General features: G+C 42.7%; 1 protein-coding gene across 3 annotated transcripts in view; it reads right to left on the bottom strand.

The window, feature by feature from the left end:
• vps50 (VPS50 subunit of EARP/GARPII complex) overlaps window positions 1-22,077 on the bottom strand; it is a 115,465-nt gene that overhangs the window by 84,575 nt on the left and 8,813 nt on the right. For all 3 annotated transcript variants that reach the window (XM_084563463.1, XM_084563464.1, XM_084563465.1), the window contains exons 3-9: window positions 21,170-21,292; window positions 20,209-20,280; window positions 12,700-12,753; window positions 6,389-6,459; window positions 5,289-5,406; window positions 4,396-4,431; window positions 4,050-4,132 (exon numbers count right to left, since the gene is read on the bottom strand). In XM_084563463.1, the coding sequence (XP_084419589.1) occupies window positions 4,050-4,132; window positions 4,396-4,431; window positions 5,289-5,406; window positions 6,389-6,459; window positions 12,700-12,753; window positions 20,209-20,280; window positions 21,170-21,292 (557 nt within the window). The remainder of the gene's footprint in view (window positions 1-4,049; window positions 4,133-4,395; window positions 4,432-5,288; window positions 5,407-6,388; window positions 6,460-12,699; window positions 12,754-20,208; window positions 20,281-21,169; window positions 21,293-22,077) is intronic.

The following is a 22,077-nucleotide window of genomic DNA, read 5'->3' as shown; positions in this document are numbered from 1 at the left end:
CTTGCCAGCTTATTAAAATGTACTGGAGATGCTAATTTCTTACTGTAGGTATGCACTTATTATCTCCTCCTTTAGGTTCACGGTGTTGCGCTGTTTTATTCTAAGAGAGTAAGCTTTGATTGGTCTGTCAGTTATACTGACTACTTAGACCAGTAGCTAATGTGAAAATCCAATTAAAATCCAAACATTTGGAAAAGAGATAACACGTCTGACTAAAGCAGGTTTGCAGGAGAAATTAAAGGCACCCAGCATAATTGGAGCTCACCGTGAAAAAGACAGGGTGTACAAATAATGAAAATCATCTTTCCTCCACGCACGCAAGCTTAACCGAAAAAGTCACGTTGGCGATAAATCGAGAAAACAGACGAACGCACTGTGAGCGAACTCTGTCAGCGTGAAAAACAACCCCAAAAGAACTTGTCACTCAGATCAAAGTAATCAAATCCACTTTGGATACGTCAGTGTGAACGGTATGGCTCTATCACGTTCCCGATATGAGCGACGCACTGCCACGACTGAAAAATCTGCCCTGCGACACTTTCGCTTTTCAGCCTCCAACGCATCCAGGGCCACAGCCATGACGAAGAGCATGAAGGCGCCGTGCCTCTGAATAAATTTACGAACTGCTGCACTGTTTGTAGTGACACGCGGGGGCGGCACGCACAAAACTGTGTGTTTGAGAGTGTGAACATCCGTGACACAGAAATGAATGCAGGAGCCCTTTGCCCTTCTCCCTGCCCTTTGCTCCTCTTGAACATGCAGCTGAACTTCGGAGACAAGGCAGCACCTGAGCAGATCACCTCCCTCAATACTAAGAGGCCATTAGCTGAAGTGGGGAATCTGGAGGAACCTCACCTAGAATAACCTGCTGACAATCTATGAGGCAGACATAGTCATACACGTCATCTGTGCATTGTGGAGTTTAACCGGTTTACAACAAAATGACTCTGATTGGTTGTAGGACTACCCAGCTGCTTACAGAGTTTTTTTTTTTTTTCTGGATCAGTTAAAATGCTCAACATAATGAAACTGAAATGCCGCGTTAGCAGACTCATATTCCGACACACCGCAAATTCTGTCTGGATATGCCAGGCTAGGTCGAGTCTGCATTAAGTTTGGTTTGTACATCTGTAATGGATCTACACTGAGTCTACACCATAGCCTGCGTGTGTGACCTATGACCCTTGAGCATTGTAACTTGTGTGCATCGTTCCGTTATCACATGTCAGAGATGTAATTTCAATGCAGTCGAGTTTCATAGTGCACCTCAGACAATGGCTACTCTATTTTTGCAGAATTTTTAGGTCACTAGTAATTTGTGGGCATAAAATAGTAAGACGTAAAATGTGTAAAATAAACCATAAATGTGTCCAACTGAAGCATATATTCCTACATACCACAGTGGCTGAGGATATGTTTCCGCAGGCAGGAAATATTATGAAATTATTATACCGTGAAAGAAATAAAACACATTCTCTAAGCTCTAGGCTAGATGGCCTCTGTGTTATTCTAAGGTCACAGCAGAGTTCACAGTTTATGAACAATTTGCTGATATGCGGGGCAGCCGAATAGCTGCCTGATGAAAACGTATCGAGACGGAGCATGAGGCCGCGTTAGTGCCTTCTTGGGAAAATGATACTGACTTTTAAAGGATAAGGGACGGAGGCAGAGGAGGGGCAGGCATGTGACGAGACCTACATGCATGTCATTCAGTAGTCCATGCAAAAGCATAGCTACAAGGTTAAATACAAAAGCAGAGCACTGGAAAGTAGCTGATTACAGAGGACAATGCTACAGTCAGGGATTTGGCAGCTTTGGACAGAAAGCATAAAAGCAAAGTGTGCTAATGCGAGAGACTAATGCGTGACCAGTGCACCCATTTTAAAAGCAGCTGTGTTCAAGAAGCATTAGAAAGAATATTTCAACATAAAGCGTGGGTGAGACTTTCTCCATTTAATCACAAATGGGAGCCCCTTGCAATTCCAACGACAATCTTACTCATAAAAATGTGCACGCTTCCTTTTATTATGATCACAAAAACACTTCAACGCCGATGGCCTTGCTGTGGCGGGTGATAACACTGGCGGCAAACGGTGCGAGGTCCACTCTCCACACCCCACCAATCCAGCACTTTTACCGAGCGTCACCACGGACACGCAACTCCATTAACTATAAATTATCGTCTCAGTGAAAGCAAAAGTGATAGCCACATGAGTAAACAGCAGCTGCTAGTGGGAGGGAGAAGTGGGAGGATTTCTTTCCGCAACAATCTCCTGTGCATAATATTGGCTTATTGATCACCGCTTCCCAGCAGCAATGCTGACAGTTAAATGGCACTGTCACAGCAAGATCCTCACTGTCTCCTCCACACTGTTAACACGGTGAATAAACAATGTTACTTGGGGTTTAGGTTTGAACTTAACGTGTGACTGTATGTACATCAATCAGCCACAACATTATGACAGGAGAAGAAAATAACATAATTCAATGTTCTGCTGGGAAACTTTTGGACCTGGAATTCATGTGGACATTACTTAGACACGTATCAGCCACCTAGACCAGACCAGGTACCCCCACCCCATAGCAATGACACTCCCCAGCAGGATGCAGCCTGACACAGACACACACACAAAAACAGTTTAGGAACAACTCAAAAAAAAAACATGAAGAACAGAACAAGGTGTTGACCTGGCCTCCAAATTCACTAGATCCCAAACTGATCAAGTATCTGAGGGATGATACACAGAGGCCCCTCCCCTCAACAAATAGGAGCCAAAGGCCCCCACTAACAGCATTCTGTTAGCAGAGACCACAGGACACCCTCAGAAGGCCCATGTCACAACTGTTTTGGAGGCACAAGGGAGACCTACACAATATTAGGAAGGTGGTCATAATGTTATGCCTGATCGGTGTATAATGGTACATATCTTATCTTGTATTTTTCACTTTTTATATTTTATATTACGTTTTATAGACATCTTAAAGAAACCCTTCAAGTCCAGTTGCCTTTGTTTCAGCTTTGTTATATTCAGTCCATGTCTCTGCCTGAAAGAGGAAGCTGGTAATGACACACTTTAATCAATCCTTAATCAATACATAAAAAAGGAGCCCTGGGGCGCCCACCCACTGCCATAGTTACATAAGAAATCAGAGGGCCAGAGATGATTGACTCTCTGGTATTCGACATCTCGCACACAGACACTCATCCACATCAGTCTGTTTTTTTTTTTTGAGCAACCTTTCAAATCCCACTCTCGCCCAAAGAAAAAGGGCAGAAATAGAGGTTTGTTACGACAGCCATGTGTGGGCATTTAAAATACTGCCGCGTTATCCGCATCGCCTCAGGTGTTTTCAAGTGCTTTAGATTGAGTTTTTCTGCCTGTCTGTCAGCTGGCGCGTTTTTCCGTCTAACCATCTGTACAGCAGATGTGTCTCTCTACTGTGTAACTTGATACTTTCAGATCCAGCAACTACTTCAAAGTTTTCACAATAAGACATTAAAAAAAAAGAAACAGACGGAAGCTGACAGACATTTATTGCACCAAATAAGCCAGCACCAAACTGTGATTGCAGCAAGGCGGCACTCATTCCCTATTCAGACTACGTATTTTATTTATTTTTTTTTTTTTCGAACCTAAAAGCCCAATCACAACGTCTGGAGATGGGTAAAAACTTTTCAGGACTATTTTGACGTCATAGTGAATGCAATGTAACAGACACGAGGCAACGACGGTGAGGGAAACTCGAGGAAACTAAAAAACTTTTCTGGCAATTAAGTTCCAACCTTGAGGGGGAAAAAAAAAAAAAAAAAAAGACGCACAGCATTCTTCGATCTGCATCTCCAAGGAAACACAGGATCACGGTGTTAAAGAAGACAAATTTCCAACCTCCACCTAAGCAGAGTTGGCGTCAGCTCAGTTCAGACCGTCTCACCTCCAAAAGATCATTATTTATATCAGAAAATTCTCCATCCAGCCAGAAAATGAAGTCCGTGCCTACTCCAATTGGATACACTCGAATATCACTCTATCAATCTGCTCATACTGTACCTGATGCAGCTGTAGTGTTTGAAGGTGCTGGCGGCTTTCTGACATTCCAGACAGAGCTGGATTGCACCTGGATAGTCTTCCTCCTAAAGGAAGAGAGAGGTGAGGTCATTTAACGGGGTTTTATGTTAAAAAAAAATACATAACTCTCCTTGTACTTTCAGTATAGTCTGAAAAAATCTGGATAACAGTTGATTGTGACAATTGCAGAATTAAGCCTGTTTGTCAGAGCATCCTGTTTTTGTGTGAGTGTAGCTTTCAGTGCAGAATCCCTACTGGTATTTAACCTTTCACGTCAATTACAAACATCTCTGCATGCGTGTCGGTGTGCGCGCAGTGGTTACAATACCTCAAGCATCTCGCTGAGTCTCACATCTGTTCTTTGCTGTGAGGGGGAAGAGCAACATGAAGAGGAAATGAACACGGCATGAAATAACTAAGAGGAACGCAACATGACATGATAACTAGTTCAAAACCAGTCCCGGGCTTTCCCGCTGCGACAACGCCGGCAACATCTTTTAATAATTGCCGTTTGTGCAAATGATCAAAGCAAATGAGTGAATGATTAAAACAGAGTGTGACTGATTAACCCCGATCTTAATTTTAAATCATGTGCGGAGGAAAGGTTGCAGTTTTTTTTTTTTTATCTCACACTACGGTGATTCATTTCTCAACAGTAACATGTCACACAGTGTGTTCATGAAGGTATTTCAGGGAGACACGAATCAGGGGAAGAGTCTTGCAGCCTTATGAGTCAGCAGATTCCTACGGACCTAAACAATCACATCAAACAATCATAATACTACAGAAAGTACACAAAGGTGTATACATTTCCATTAGCAGTCACAATTAATTTAAAGGATAGCTTCCAGATGACTGTCTGAATTCTACCACTCACTCTTTTAATTCAATAGCCAACACAGTCTGTGTACGGCTACACTCTCAATATAGCAGGTGCTAATTTGATTTCAGAGTAATAATCCAGGACTAGATTGAGCACTCAATAAAAATGCGGCAGTTACTTTTGACTAAAGGAACGAAGGTTTGAGGTGAGATTCACTTGTAAATCAGAGTGGAGTCTAGCCTGACTGCTGGAGCCTGTATTGGATCTTACTTGCTGTAGGTACTCTTCAGCAGAGCTGCTCTTCTGGTCTTTGTGCCTATTTATTCATGTCTTACGCCACAACTGAATGGGGTTTAGAGCACACTATTGTGTATGTAAACTATGCGGGTTAACTTTACCAGTGTCTTGATGGTCCTCAGAGACTTGAGCAGGCCTGTCAGCAGTTGCCGTCTTCTTTGATTGGCCAGTAAACCCAGGCTGGCCTCGGTGAATCCCTCCTTCGCCACACTCAGTTGCCTTCACAAAAGTAATCCAAGGTCAGTATTACTGTTTTTGAAAGTAGAATGTACACCAATAAACACTATTGCCCAACCAGTTCTGGATTTATGAAACTGATACTGATATCAGTATTGGGGAGATGCATGTCTATACTGTACTGCAATTGCAACAGATGCATGGTAGCACCAAAAACCTTTTATTATTTTGAAGAATTTATGTAATTAGACAAATCATTGACATTTGGACAAGAGAGTCAAGCTCAAAAGGAGCAGATCTGCCTGAGAACCCTGCGACCATATAATGTAGTGACTATTAGTCAATCATAATGTATCAACTCTCAACAGCATCAGTATCTGTTTAACTCTAAATGAGACCATACTTTATGAAATGGTGACCAAGCTGTATTGACGAAGATTTAGAACTAGTGACTGAGACATAAATTAATTTGGACACTATTTACCGCCACAATAAATCAAGACTTTTATACAATCTTAATTTTTGCAACCAGTGCAGTCGCCACCTGCTGGTCAATAGAAAGGATGCAGATGTAAAGCACTTTCAGACCCATCTGCCTCATCCACTCTATGTAAAGTCGGTGTAGATACCTAAGCATTCTAATTTAATTAGTCCTGTCTCCAGCTTTATAAAAGGTGACAACGCTGTGGGTGACCCAATGGCCCGAATCATTAGAGCACATCCAAACTACATGGATTAAAATGCCCTTAGCAGCCGAGGCCACAGTTCTGTACAAGTTAAGGCAAATTTAGTGATACTAAGACACAATTTCTTATTTTTTCCCTTGACAAAACACCAAGCCTAATAAACATATGCTAGAACAGATAGTATCATGTGTAGTGACATGTTTTTGATGGCGAAACAATTTGTTATTTGTGATCGTATCATCAGGCCGAGAGCCCTTAATACGCAGATGCAATTTGAATGAGTTGTTTAAGCAGTTAGTGAATATAGATGTGTATGTGTATAAACGCAAAACTAATACCTCCTCGCATTAGTGCAAATGACTGCTGCCAGCTGCAGGTTGGTCTGCAACGCCGTCACTCTCTCCAGCTCCTGAGAATGAGAAATGAGAAAACAGATTTTAAGGAATTATTATTTGCACACTGGGACAAAAACACACGTAGGATAGAAAGATGTACGTTAACTGGTTCACTTGCGGTGCTTCGCATCTAATGTAGCCATTCACTGAGCAAATCACTCCCTCCACTAAGCACGTCAAAGACATGAACATTATCCTCACGCACACATATCTCAGCGCCGTTTGGTGAAATGCCTCCTGCTGCGGGCTGTCAGACTTTATAGATGGAGCTGTTATGTTAAGGCTGGTATCATCAGTGCCAAACTATAACACAATTCAAAAGAACCACTTGCAAAACACATAAAATCAGAGAAAGCCTTGCTTTCTTTATAGCTGTGATATTTAGAAAAGGATCAATGAGCACCGTGCTCCGAGGGTTCAGCTATTATAACACTTCAATGACCTCCGCTGAGAACAAGTACGCCCTCAGCCAATGTAGGGCCGAGGGACAAACAGCTTCACTGCTATATTTTTGACTTTTCTTGTCCTTTCTTTTCAGCTTTTAGGTTCTCACCAGATGTCATGCCCGAGGTGGGAGAGGCTTGCTGTTTGATCTTATTTTCTTTTAATGTTGTACGATGCCGTCGCAGGGAAAAAAAGGTCCACTGTTCGCAAAAAGAAATCCTCATAACACTGTCAGACAAAAAACAACCTTTTACCAACGGAATATAGTCCGGGGAAATTCATTTTCAACGGTAATAAATACAACAACAACAACCTCAAAGTGGCACTTCAGCTGTGGATATGAGATCAATAATCCCATTCAAACCAATCTGCCCTCATGATCTTGAGTGTTGACAAAGACTCTGGCAAGTCCTCAGAACACTGTGCAAGGATTCATTCAATAGTCAGGGCTTTCTCCGGAGGGACGCGCACCATGTGGCTTGCATGCTTCTCCGGAGGACTATGAGGCAGGATACACATGGTGTGACAATAATTCAAAACGTTGGTTTGGTGAACACTTCTAAGAAGGCTATGTCCATGTTCAAGCTGGAGGTATATTGGTAGAGAGACAAATAACCTACAAAGCTCTATTCACTTTTAACTAGATTTTCCAGTCTTTTCTCTCTTCATCTTTATTCTAGGAATAATGTGACATTTTGGGGAAACACATGAACATCCACAAAGCTCCTGTATCTCTCTTATAGACTGTGAAGCCACGGCAAAGAGACAGTTCATGTGGCTTGGCATAAAGAGTACATTCAGGACATAAAATAGAAATGATACACCTATCAGCAACAATATACAGTATAACTCCAGTCCTTATGCTAAGCTAGCTAGCCAGCTGCTACCTACAGATGTCAAGTAGTACTGATCATCATGTCATTAAACTCTCCTTTCAACTTTCCCAAAAAGTCAAACAATTCTAAAAAACAACTTGACGTCCTTTTGCAGTATACACTAGTGTCGACCAAATCCAGTGACGGAATGTACATCCAGTGTTTTTTGTGAAACTGCCTGGCAACTAACATAACGAACCTCTCTATTACAGTTTAGTTTTTGAGCAGTGGCGATTCCTTCATTGGAGCGATTGTGAAATACCTCAACAACAAAAAAAACAAAAAAAGAAAGGGATTCTTCTACAGCCACAGTGTTTGGCGAGGCGTCACTGACAGTTCCTGTGCCTGTGAATCACGTCCAATCAGTGTCAAACCGTCTTCCATGGCCATGGGCTGCTGGCCCACACCTTTGGGTGATTTCAGTATAGCTACAAATCAGACAGGACGTTCTCTTAAACACTCATGCTTTTGTTTTTCCAACTGGAGGAGCTGCAACGCTATCTGAATGACTTCAGGGAGGGCTTCCATGATTGTGAGGAATTACTTTATTTTTCATTCGTGCTAAAGTAGCTGCCTTCACGTCAAAGGGTCATGAACAGATAAATCAGATCTGTGGTACTGCATCCTGAGTCAAACATCAAAAAACAATTGTTCAACGCAATGTGACAATGTCTTGTTAGCCGGCTATTAATTTACCCAATGGACAGGTCACCTTCAGCGCCATCATTCCAACAGTTTCCCTTCAAGTTCAAGTGACAAGTTCAAATGACGGAGGCACTTTCTTTGTAACTAAAGTACTACTCAAACTATGAGCCGTTGTTTCTTAGAATGATTTCATATGCATTGTCTAAAAACTGAATGTAAGTACCAAAGTGGCCTTTGCTTGTCACAGAGGCCACATATTAAAATGTGTCCTCATAAAATGCCCTCATCTCCTATGCAGTATGATGACTCACCAGGTCCAGCTGAGGAATAATTTAATAACTAAATCCAACAGATTGATTCCCATGCTCGGAGCAGTGTGGCCACGTCGTCAGCCCCCGCACCGCTAACAGCTGTACACCTCTACCAAGTTCATGATCTTAGGTTGATATTAAATTAATTTCCTGATTGGAGTTGCAAAATGAATTAGTGACTGACGTGTTTAAAAAATGCATGATACAAGGGGGTTTCATTCAGTTAAACTGTTCATAATAATAAGTCTGTGTAGTAACTGAAGAAGTGTGCTCAGAGGCATCTATTTCACTATCCAACAGAAACTAATCTTCCCCGTCTCTATTTCATGTTGAAGGAGCTTTTACCAACACACAGGTGAAATTTTACACAGCAGTCGAGAAAACACAAGAGCCTCATGGTATAATACGCTCATGTATTCTGTTATGTGCACAAATCCACACAGGCAGAGACAAACAGTGGACGCGCAGGTTCAAAGAGAAACACACATACACACACATGTGCTCAACATGTGTGTGTATGTGTTTCTGGACGAGTACTCTCTGTACGTGGCCTGAGGCTCCAGTTTGTTGTGACACCACAGCCCTCAACTGTCTACTCCACCTGTGAGCTGCACTTAACCTGGCAGACAGAGGGCTCTCTCACCTTAGCTCGTGCAAGAGGAACTACAGGAAGATTACACAGCGGTGGCGGTGGGGACTGACAAATGGTCAGACACGTTTTTTTAGTCGGCACTGTAGAAGAGGTTACACAGCTTGTATGTACGCCTGCGGTAAACTTAAAACAACGCAAGTGTGGGAATGTTTGCACGTACTGTCCGCAGCAAAAGCAAGGCAACTCTAATGTAGTTACACGACACAACCTGACTCCTACAATGTCTATAAACACAGCTCTGGTGTGGGAAGCGAAGGTTAAGAAGGGAGAGATGGTTAGTCACAAGGGACACCAGATTTCTTTATTCATATATTCATAAGAGGTTATTTCTGTGACCCTTGAGCACATTGACTATGCGCTGGCTTTCTGTTACCCACCCCGCCTGTACATTCTAATGATGCCAATGTTTGGGCGCTGTCCTGCCCACTTTATTGTACTGTATTAGGGTGAAAGGAAAGCAAAGTTGAATGACATTTAGGACATGCAGGGAGCCTGCAGGGTGCAAGGACCTGCAGCATTCTTTCCATACAGTGCTTTTCTGTCTCCTCAAGGGCATGTGGCCCTGCTAGCCCATTCCCGCACATATTAACCACCCTGTCACATTCATTTTCTTGTCAATTTCTACTTTCCCCTACCTTAAGTCTTAAGACCCCCATGTAATTGTCAGGTCATCAACAATGCTGGACAAATTACCAGTCTATTTCAAGGAGGCACACAGGGAACGCAGACAGAGACATCAACTGTAACTGTGATGAATAAGCATTTCCAGTGGAAAATAACTGAACACCAGTCCAAGTCCATTTTGTTGCACTGGTTTTAAGTAAACTGGTCGGGGGAACCTGGGGCAAATGCATTGCAACCTGAATTTCAAGCAAGGCAATCTCTCTTTCCTGACAAATCTTGCAGTCTGGCCACTCAATTTGAAGCGGTCTCCTCTTAACTGGAGACATAAGAGAGGGCAGTTAATTCAAATCACCCCCTCCACCTGTTTTATTGATGCTGAGGTTTAACCTGAACCTCACCTTGAACTCATGGGAAAAAAAAAAAATATCACGTCTACCAACTTTAAAATTTTAAATGTAGAGGTTTTAAATGAGTCAGCGGTAGTGGCTGCCTCCATGTTGCGTGAGAAAGCCCGGTCACACATTGCGAGTGCAAGCGGAGGCCACGTGTTGCCGGAAGGCACCAACAGCGATCAGAAAGACTAGTCACTACGTGGCTGTGAATCAGATCGGACGCTTAGCAGACCGCCATTTCAAGCTCTGAGACACGAGCGCATGTGCCCGTAAAAATCTGTGTCACTGATGTCTTATACGCAGCACACGAGCACTGGGGAGAAGTAGCATAGTGCCCGGCGGCATGCTGAGAAGACAAGGGGGAGAAATTGTTTGAGAACATAGCGGGACGAAAGCCTCAAAGATACGCACCAAGTACGTCACTGGCTTCTCATGGTGTCTCTCTGCATGCATGGAAATGATGTGGTGGAACCCTGTCTTACATCTCATTGTGGCATTAATGTAGTCCCCTTCAAACTCTTCACAATTTTTGCCTTAAAAGAAATGCTCCGGAAATCTCTGGAAGTGTCTACTACTGAGAAATTAGTAGAGGCACATATAAGCGAGTTAAGTTACAAGATCATTTCTGGCTATTTTACGTGGTTTGCACAGGAAGCTGATGTGGTGTTTGAACAATTTTGATTCAGCTCTTGTTTTTATTCATGATAGAACAGCTGATTATTATCTTGTAGATGTACTTTTGATCACCTGACAGGTACGTTTAAGTTTCTGTATGTTCCTCTGTCTAAAGACCTGAAAAATATCACCATGAGATGTGATTTAATTAATGTTGGGAGTATTAGAATTAGTGTGAAGATCACTGATTGTATGTAAAGATGGACAAGCCGCCCACAGAAGCTCAGTGCGGTTGCTCCGGCGTCAAGCTGGCAAGACTCTGGCTAACTTCTGATCCGTCACAAAAAATGGGCAAAGAAGTGGAATGTGAGTGGAGCTGACGCAGATATGTGATGCCTAGTCTGATAGTTAGTGACGTAAAGATATCTCAGACTCAAACCTTCCACGCCCTTAATCACGCATAATGATATGACTTGATGTAATTTAAAGGGGCTGACAACAAACATTTACCCTCTGTAACGTTGTTATGTAGGAGGAAATTTAACTATAGTATATGATATAAAATATGCTGAGGGTTGGGCATTTCTGAGCCAATCTCAAGAAGCCATTCCAGGAGCTGCAGCGTTAGGTTGCCACTTAGCGCAGATGATGCACCAGCAGTTTATTCTTGTACAGAACCAGCATGAGCCTTGTTGTCATCTCAGATCTGTAGGGTCACAGGGATTGTGGCCTAAGAATGAATGATCAATTTTTCTCTACACACTGACCTTTGGATGGCTTAGCAATAACTGCGATCTCACTGAAGTTTCAACAGATACTAAACTTGTCATAGCTGTCCACCATAAACTGTGTCATGCGGGGATCAAAGCTTCAATGAGTAAATTCAGATTTGACACCCTCTACAGAACTACAGTGGCAGCTCGTATCCGATGTGACTAGAGAAATTTGACTGCTAAATCAAACAAATCAAAGGTTTTTCAATAAAATGCACGCACATATGTACACGCACTAGCATACCCAGATGTTTGATCTTCTGCTAAAATGCTTTAATGCTGTGAAGCCTGCTCAATGTAGCAGGAAATTACATGCAATGTACACACTGGTGTTTACCTACCTGACTTGAAGAGGTACTAATGATGGCACAGCATCTGTATGGAGTTATATTTTCTAATATTCTAATATCAGAAAGAGTCATTCTGAGTCATCCCAATAGCAAAATGCAGGTTCCTATAATCTACACAGAATAACTAACTTGCCATACAGACATTGTCACTGGTTCATTTCAGTTCAGTGCAAAAACACTAGACGGTCAAAGAAGGGATTTTATGGACTTAGTTTTAATTCACAACCTGGCTATGTTCTGAATAAAACCCAGATTACTGCCCCTGTTTTCCCTTATCCGCGGATAGAGTCAAATTTCCTATCGCCATGGTTACCAAAACTCTATCCTTATCGCGTCGTCGTCTTGCGGTCGACTCATCCGCGGGGGCCCCATCTACGAACACCCGGATAGCATCAAAACAACCTGATGTCAATTCATAACACAGTGAGAGAAGATGCCACTCCAAAAAAATAGAACCGATATGTTTCGGAATCAAATATCAGCAGCTGGAACGCTTTTCTGAGGCGAGAGGGTGGGAAGAGAAAAGGCGGAAAAAGGTTGTCCGGCACAATGGAGTTGTAACTGGAAGCTTACCTTAACATAAGCAGGCTGTTTCTCCAGGATGAGATCGGCGACCTTTTTAGAAACCTACAGAGAGAGAGAGGGAGGGAGAGAGAGAGAGAGGGAGAGTACAGAAATAGAATTAGAAAAAAAAAAAGAGTGAAAAGGCATTTTGATGTTCTTCCCAAATGTCACCCCACAGAAACACTTTGGGCAGTGTAATCTTGCTATTGTAGACGGGGCATGAATATCAATCGGTGATGTCTGTATCAAGAGCACAACACCGCCAAAGTCTTTAAAGGGAGTGTCTCATTTTGGCAGTTTCATTTCATCTCGTGTCTTTCTCAATAGGACTACTCTTGTTTCCCTGAGAGTGGTCGCCGCTCTGTCTCTGCTCCTATTGTGATTTCTAATGTTATTAAGTTCCCTATGTCGTGCCCATTGTACCAATCTGATCCAAACAACTACAGGGAGACTGTAATTATTTAAAGAGCTTGGGCATTATGGCAGACAGAACAGTATTGACTATGGTGATGAGATGAGTTTGACTCTCCAGCCTCCTTGCGTGATTTCCACTGCTGGTGTTAATGGAGGAAAGAGAGAAAGCCATAACATTATGACCACTGACAGGCGAAGCGAATAACACTGCTTATCTTGGCACCTGTGAGTGGGAGGAATATATTAGGTAGTAGTAAGAGAACAATTATACCCTGTGCACCGCCTAAAGTGCTTACGGGTACAATATTGTTATGTCTCCGGGCTCCGTCCCTGCGTTCAATGTGCCCTAGGGGCGTGTCTTTCAGAGTGGCTTCCTGGTGCTGACTGCAGATGCCTGATGTCAATCTACTCTTCCATACCACTTCCAATACTGGGGTTTGACGCTGGATTTTCTGCCTTTGTATGATCTCTGGCCTCTTATCCAGTTGCCTCCTCTCCTTTCTCCACTGGTGCTCTTTTAGTTACCTTTTTGGATTTATTCATTTTCTTTTAGTTTGGACTGTGATTTAGACTTTCTCCGACCTGGGGCTTTCGAACTTCTTGTTCCTGCTTGATAAGATTTATTAAAGTACTTTTTTTTTTTCCTGCTCCTGCCTCCCCCGGTGTCTGCAGTTGGGTCCAACCTGACCTCTAAACATAACAAATATTCCCTGATGCCAGTGGCCTATTTTAGCATCGCGCAACAACAAGTTCAAGGTGTTCACTCGGCGTCCAGAATCCCCACACCTCAACCCAACCGAGCACCTGTGGGATGTGCTAGACAAAGAAGTCCGATCCGTGGAGGTTTCGCCTCGCAACGTGCAGAACTAAAAGGGTCTGCTGCTTAATGTCTTGGTGCGGGGTACCACAGCACACCTTTGTAAGTCTAATGGAGTCCATGCCTCAATGGGTCTTGGCTGTTGTGGTGGAAAAAGGGGATTCACTCAATATTAGGCTGGTTGTCATAATGTTATGGCAAACAAGGTCAAACCGAACAAAGGGAGTGAGGTCTTCTCATGGTCTCTTGTTCAGTACTTAAAACACAGACTTCAAAATACTTTAAAACTTCAGCAGGACTGCATCCCTCTCTCTCATGGATGCGGTTAAAACAACATACATAAAATAATTCTATAATCCTATGTATGCTATCTAATAGAATATAGTAAAGCACCATTCCTGAATAGTATCATTAGGTAAAGAATTCAGAAATTCTGTCTTCATTCATAGATTGTAGTTAAAATATGCCGTACCATTTATTGTATTTTTTATATAATTAGTCTATATATTTCTAGGTTGTGAATATGAGCCGATTTAACCCTGATGACATCAGATGAGTTATTTCATAAGACCTGTCAATCCTCTTCCAGAGTAACAGAATACATTTTAATTTAACGGCAATGTATTAAGTAGTAAAGTTACAAAGGGTGTTTGATTAAATAATATATGTCATGGATATTCAGGGAGGGATCATCTCTACCACTCAGTTACAAAATAATAATTTTAATGTCAAGGATAAAATGTTCAAATCTGACTACAGACGAGCTGGCAATTAATGTGCTGCTCATTATAATGACAAAGGACAATCACTTTAGGTGAAGCGGCCCCTCTTTCACCCACTCACAGTGAGCCATCGCTCTTCCGCTGTGTGTGCGTCTACATACATCACCATATCCACACAGTAAGCGGATTTTTGCAGGAATTAGAGTTAGATTGAGGATGAATTTATTCAAAATAGTGGGGAGGTGTTCATATTTGCTGGTACGCAAGTCTAGGAGTAGCCTTGACATTTCAACACTGTGTTACGTATGCACAGTTGCCAACTGGAGACCTGAACAGATGGCGAACGGCGCTCAGTTGAAACTGTTCACTCTGCAGGCGTGTGTGTGTGTGTGTGTGTTTAACATTCAAATGTATGACTACGTTGCTCACGGAGAAAAAAATATTCACCATTTGGGAGGAGGGCAAAGAAATGATGGAGAAAACAATACTGAATCTGAGATTGTCTGTCGACCACACACGCGCAGAAAAAAAAAAAACTTCCTTCCAAAGAAAGCAAAAACAAAACTCCACCTATTGGCTTTCCATTGATTTTACCACTGAATACTAAACTGTTTAAAGACCTGAAAAAGTCTAAACTCATAAAGCAAAGCTGTGAGTAAGCAAAACCTCCTACCTAAGCCACAAGGCCAAAGTCATTAATTTTCAGCTGGCCCTCATACACACAAATGGAGGTTAATTGAGCAGTCACTGGGTCGCAAAACAAGCAGAGTGCATGTAATATTTAGCAGCTGGAGTAAATAAGAATAAAAACAGTAATCAACTCATATAACCCAGCGAGACAATGAGTGCAATTTCCACGTGCCATATGGGAGTGAAGACAGGGGAAACACGGTGGAAGTCACGGGAGAAGACAGATGCAGCATCTATTAGAAAGAAAAAGTAAACGAATGCAAGCACGGCTAACCTGATTGGACAGTTTATCTAGCGCTGACTTGTTAGCAAGAAGGTTAGATCAGGTTAAAAATAACTGCAGTTAAGTACAAACACATATTGTACTTGTAGAAACTGAGATGTATGAGTCATTTAGAGCCAAATTAGCTCACACTGATTGTGGCTGGTGGCAGTGAAAAGTATTAAACAGTTGATTGATAGTGAAGGTCAGTCTTATTAATAGAGCTAAGGACTAAACCACTGAGCATAAACTTTCCACAAGCAGTGCAGAGAACCATACTTAATGTAAAGTGGAAGAAAAGGTGTCCTGTTCTCTCACACGAGCAGCACGCCCCCATATAAAAACTCAGATTTATGTCTCGGATATTCTGTCAGACTGACTTCTGAAACAGCCGCGCACCCCTGCTTTTAAGCTATCCATCTATGTGTTCGTGTGTGTGTGTCCACACTCGTGGACATCGGTGTTTGTGTGTGTGTGTGTGTCCACACTCGTGGAATGATGTGATCTCCCACGCTCCATCTGCGCTCTCACACATCCTACCTGAAACTTCGTTTTGCACAGCCGGACATCATTTGATGTCCAGGCTTAGGCAAAGATTGCATAAGCATTGCTTAAGTTTAAAATAACTGAGTGGAGGGATGGAATTCATTACTGCTGTGGGAGGGATAGATATCTAGAGCTTTCAAGTTTCATTAAAAATTGAATATGTTAATTCAAATGGCTAGTAACACCTCTGCTGGTGTGCTGCCTATGATCCTGTACGGGAAGTCATTTTCAGGGAGAGGGGAGCTGCAAGGTCAAAAGTAGCTCTCGTGTTTTACACTATGCGTTTATTTATGTGCTTCATTTTGCACATGTATAAGTAAATAGAGTTAAAAGTAGAATGAAGTTCATGTTAATGGTATCAGTATTTTTTAATTATTTTTTTTTTAATCAGATCTGATGAAGCCCTCAGAATCAAGCTAGTGTGTCCACATTAATTAAGAATTTCCAGCATTTCAGAGTTACATGGGAACACACACAAACCAGCATCTCTGAACCCTGATATCATTCACATGGGCCGAAGTCTCGCAGCATGAAAAGGCAATTAGCCCTGAGACGAGCCTCTGCCTGCTGTGTGTAAGGGATGCTAATTAAGCTCGGATGCTGCGGCTCAGAAACAGGGCAGTTGTTCTCTTCCCTGAAACCACACAAAGTCCGTTCCACCCTGCAGCAGATGATTCACAAAGATTTAATATTAATAAAATCCGAGACACACACACATCTCCTCACACAGTAGGACTGAAGATAAAAAGGCAAACAGGGATACTACTACATATGGTGGGTACGGTTCTGTATCCTTCTCACTTAAGTACATTTTATGTACTCAAGCCCCTGCTAGCGCGCACACACGCTCACACCTATTTTCAGCTGCTTCACAGCTTCACTAATGGCACCGCAGATAAAATGGGAGGAGACGATCAAAACCATCTACCACGAGGAAAGGCCATCGCAGGACAGCCCTATGCTGAGAACCTCAAAGCACTATTATCGTCTCTTCAGAGATCTTTCCAACACTTGGCAACACGAGATCTCCACTGTTTGGTGAACCACAGCACGTACAGAGTTCACACATGACTTCACAGCTTAATAAATGCTTTTCAAAAATGTGTGCAGGTTTTTTTTTTTTTTTTTTTCCAGTATATTGTCAAATAGATTCTGAGATTAGAAGAAATGCACTCACTTGCCAGCTCACTGGATGCACTAGTGAAAACGAATTAATTCTGATATAACAGTCCCACGCTAGCCTGGCACGGCCGGACTCAATTCTTATCAGAATGTGAGTCTGATAACACGACATTGGGATTTTATTATGGGGCAGGTTTTAACCAATCATAGTCTGTTAAAGTCTCTGAAACCCGGCGATGATGCTGCCGATACAGAAAAGAAAATGCCGTTGTTAATATTCTGTCCATCACCGCAAAAAGGCCGCCATCAAACAATCTGAATGGCCCAGCACATCATCGTCAAGGTATAATCAGTTCACAACAGAGTGACTGGAGCCAAACTTTCTGCCACAAACATTTTGTGGGTGGGGGAAATTAGGGCTGGCTTCCAGGCTAGTACTATCGAACTGTGTTGTGTTGTGTTGTACAAACGCATGTTCCTATTATTTTGACGACCAGTTTCACAGCACCACAACCTACATCCTCCACAATGATCATACAGTTGAACTACAGCCTTTCAGATGCTGTTTCAACATACTGTAAACTGAACATTAGAACAGTCAGGAAGGAGGATTTATATATACAATCCAGCAGTTTTTTAAGCCATGCTATTAGCATATTTGAAACTTTCTCCTGCATCTTATTTGCAATGCATAAGACAACATTGATTTAGAGCCAAACAAGTCTTAGAACTAGCCTTATTGAACCGAATTAAAGCAGGAAATCAGTCCCACAGGCTCCCTGTTTTTTAAGTGATGCAAAAAAAATAAAAAATCAACCTTATTTGCCTAATTAATAATTTTTTGAACCAAATAACCAAATTCATGTCTATTCCACAAGGCTGCGTTTTTAAAAACATCAAAACCCATCCACTTTAGCTGTGAGTTGCGAGAGTGACAGTTGCAGCGTTTTTTAAAATATTATTTTCTGACTGAAATAAAGCCAGACATTATTTATTAATGGCGACACGTGGGATCTTTACTTCCTGGGATTTATTCTGAAAATATCACACTTTTCAATATAAAATGGAAAAACACAGCAATACAGTATATATCTTGTCTCTTAGATTAAAATTTAACAAATCAAAGGCGGTATATAATGAGGATACTAAACAAAACCCTCAGGTGGAGGGCTTTTCATATAGGCGCTACAGGACTACAGGTTTGCATTGATAAGCTTGCTGAGAAACTTAGTTGCGGATTTTCTGCCTGACAGCACACTGGACCAATTACCACGGCTATTCCCACGAGGTGCCAGCGGGCTGACAGCCAGAAAGAGAGAAAGGAAGCGAGAGACGGGGAGGATATGTGTGAGGGTGCGTTTGTGTGCTCTTCGGCTGTCCTGACTTACAGGTCTCACCGTGCCACGGGGCACGAAGTCTGCAGCATCGTCTCAACTAAACAGGCAGGCCTGTGGGCTACTGCCAAAACTGTCAAGAAATAGGGATGTGGAGGGAAAGCGGCAAGTATGGAAAAGAGGGATAAGAGGCACGGGGGGGGGGGGGGAACGGCAGTTGCAAAGTATAAAACAAAACAAAAGCAGAGTTGAGGGACAGGTGAAGACAAACAGTGAACACGCAGAATTGTCAAGAAGGAGGGTATGTGGGCAAAATCGGCACTGGATTCTGAGGACTGAAGGGAAAAGAGCTGCCTCTCCCACATGCTTCTATAAATAGAGTTTGTCCACAGGCCAGCTCACCAGCCTCAAACTGAGAGTACCTGGCTGACCTCAGAATAACAGCCACTGTGGAAATAGCCCTTCAGTGAAAGGAAACACAGGCAACGACGTCATCAGGCACAAAGAACTCAATTGTTGCGGAATGAAGGTCAGAATCAGTCATTTATTTTTCCTCACATCCCTCTTTTGTCCTTTGACCACGATATTCCCAATCAGTTGTTTACGGCCGTTAACGTTCATGTCGAGCTCCACATGCTGCACACTCTATGTAGCATACAAGCCTGTGGCACAACAGGTGTTGGGAGGCAGGGATGTAAGATCTTTAGAAGCATAGCAAATTGTAGAAGCCTTTGATAATGAGCAAACGTAGAAACGCAAACTCAAACAGGCCATCCAGGCACTTTTTTATAATGTATGTGTGCAGTGTGCATCTTCAAGTGAGGGCAGCTGAGGTTTCCAAGAACAAACTTTGAACGCAGCTTTGCATCTTGTTTTAAAACCGCGGTGTTCCCAGTAAAGCTGGAGTTACCGCTCTGTGGCGCCTCCACCAACTAATCCGGCTGCAGACTTGTGCCAAACTGGAGGAAATTCCCTCGTGGCCTTTCAGAGATATGGCATTCATGATGTGATTGATGGCCGTGTTATGGACGTGTTACGTGAGGCCACAGCGAACGTGACCTTTGAAAATCAAATTCTGTCCACTTTATCCGTGAGTGTGAGTAGATATTCAAGAAGTTTCATCGAGGTGTTCCTGAGATGTTGCGTTCGTAAGAATAGGACGGACGAATCCAAGAAGAATCCAAAAACAACAACACGGTCCTTCTCAAGGTCCATTTAAGAGCACATTCAGAGCGTTCACCTATGTTATATATTCCTCATAAGCAGTTAGTTTTGGTTAACAAGCACATGAATGAGCTTTCGTGCCAACATGAAAGTTGAAAAAGTACCAGTGGGTTGAGGGGAGGGGCCTCCTCTGTGGATCATGCCACAGATACTTGATCAGTTCAGGATTCGGAGGCCGGGTCAACACCTTATGCTGTTTTTCAGTTTTTTTGAGTTGTTCCTAAACTATTTTTGTGTGTTTGTCATTGTTGGGCTCCACATACATTTCTGTGTGTTAAAACCTGTTAATACTTGGTTTTACAGAACAGGTTACAATTGGGTTAGGGTTAGGTTAAGGGGCTAGGGAATGCATTACACCAATGTGTGCGCGTGTGAGAGAGAACTTACTGCTGCCTGCTGTCTCTTGAGCTTATCTCTGTGCTCCTCCAGCTCCTGCAGGTTCAGCTCAGGTGGGAGTTTCTATAATCACACACAGGTACAAACGTGCAACCTTAATGTTTGTTTGCAACACATCCTCCTACACATCTTATTTTTGCATCTGTAAACACTTCTGCGCAGTCACATACTGCTCCTGAACATGTTCGGCATACAACATGTTTAAGTCCATGCACTGGCAGAAAAACACTGAAAGTAGAACTGCGTTAGAGGCCATAGCTGAGAGCGGAGAGATAATCTTCACTCGTGAGCATCTTAATTTTTCAAAGATACCTCGCTATCATTTCAGAGGATAAGCTGGTTACAGTGGCGTGACTGAAGATAGCTGTAGCTCATCCTCGGTTCAAAAGAAAACAAAAAGGATGTGCTCAGTAAATACACTTTGCCAGATCCTACGTCAGATTAGTCGAGAAGGTAGAGGAACGTTATTTAGTAAACAGCAAACAAACTCCGCTAGAGGAAGACGATATTACAAATCCATGGCCCAAAGGATGATAGGTAATTACTTTCCCCTTGACTGAGAGTCTCATTTCAGATGGTGTAGCAATACCAAGATAAATCTAATGAGATTTCACACCCTTCTTCTGTTGAGCAGATGCAATCCATCAATCCGGACGTCAATGGCATGCATGCGGCTCAGGAGAGGTGTAAGAGACAGCAGCTCAGGTGAGAAAGAGCTTTACTTCTGGCAGTCAGATGAGGTTCAGAGCACAACAAACCATATTTACTCACATTAGGAATGCAATATTGCTGTTATCAAAGTCACTGAAATGTGGAGGATTTGATGGAATTATTATTTTACGGAGGGAGGGGTGTGGGAACTTGAGAGCAAGTCTCTTGTCATCATTTTACGAGTGAGTGGTGCCCATTCAGTCAAGAGCACGAGCACTGGCATTCATACAGAGTATCTGACCTCCAGTTCATGCTGCATCATGTCGAAGGAGTCGTTTGAAAAGTAGACCTCCTCGATGCTGTCAATGATTTCCTGCTCCGCCTGGGGGTCGATGGGCTTCTCCCTCAGCTCCCGCAACTCCTCCTGAAAGAGGGCGGACGGAGAGAGGTAGACAGACACAAAGAGAGAGAGAGAGAGAGTTAAAAGATGTCCTTGATGTAAAGCTCCAAACACAATGGACGTCAGCATACAGATGTATACTGATCAGGCATAACATTAAAACCACTGACAGATGTAAATAACATTGACCATCTTGTGAAAATACGATGTTTTCCTGGAAAACTATTGCACCTGGCAATGGTGTGGATGTTACTAAGCCATGTACCACCCCAGACACCCCAACCCCAGGCACACACACAAAATCGCAACTCAAAAAACATGAAAAACAGCACAAGGTGTTGACCTGGCCTCCAAATTCCCTAGATCCCAAACTGAACAAGTATCTGTGGGATGCACTGAAACAAGCCTGACCCACAGAGGCCCCCACTAACAACATTCTGTTGCCAGACACCACAGGACACCCTCAGATGGCCCATCTCCATCTCACAACTGTTTTGGAGAAACAAGGGAGAACTACACAACATTAGGTCATAATGCTACGCCTGATGGGTATATATGAAAGAGTGACGAAATAATAAAAAGTAAGCAGAGATTTATGCAGGAAGCGAGAGGTTAAGAGGAGTTCAATAACAACTATGAGGGTGAAGGACAAAGTGAGGAGAAGCAGAGAGGGAGGGACAATGAGGGGGAAAGAGGCGGTGTGGACTGGGAAAATAGTGGATGAGAGAAATGTTAATCGCAGTTTGGGAGAAGATTGCAACTCGTTTCGTTGGACATCTGCCATGGGAGATAGCAGACAGGCATGGGAG

This window comes from Chelon labrosus, assembly GCF_963514085.1.
Source record: "Chelon labrosus genome assembly, chromosome: 16".
In the NCBI taxonomy this organism is placed as follows: domain Eukaryota; kingdom Metazoa; phylum Chordata; class Actinopteri; order Mugiliformes; family Mugilidae; genus Chelon; species Chelon labrosus.
The sequence above is the reverse complement of the archived record's forward strand: the minus strand, read 5'-3'. Positions and strand labels throughout refer to the sequence as shown.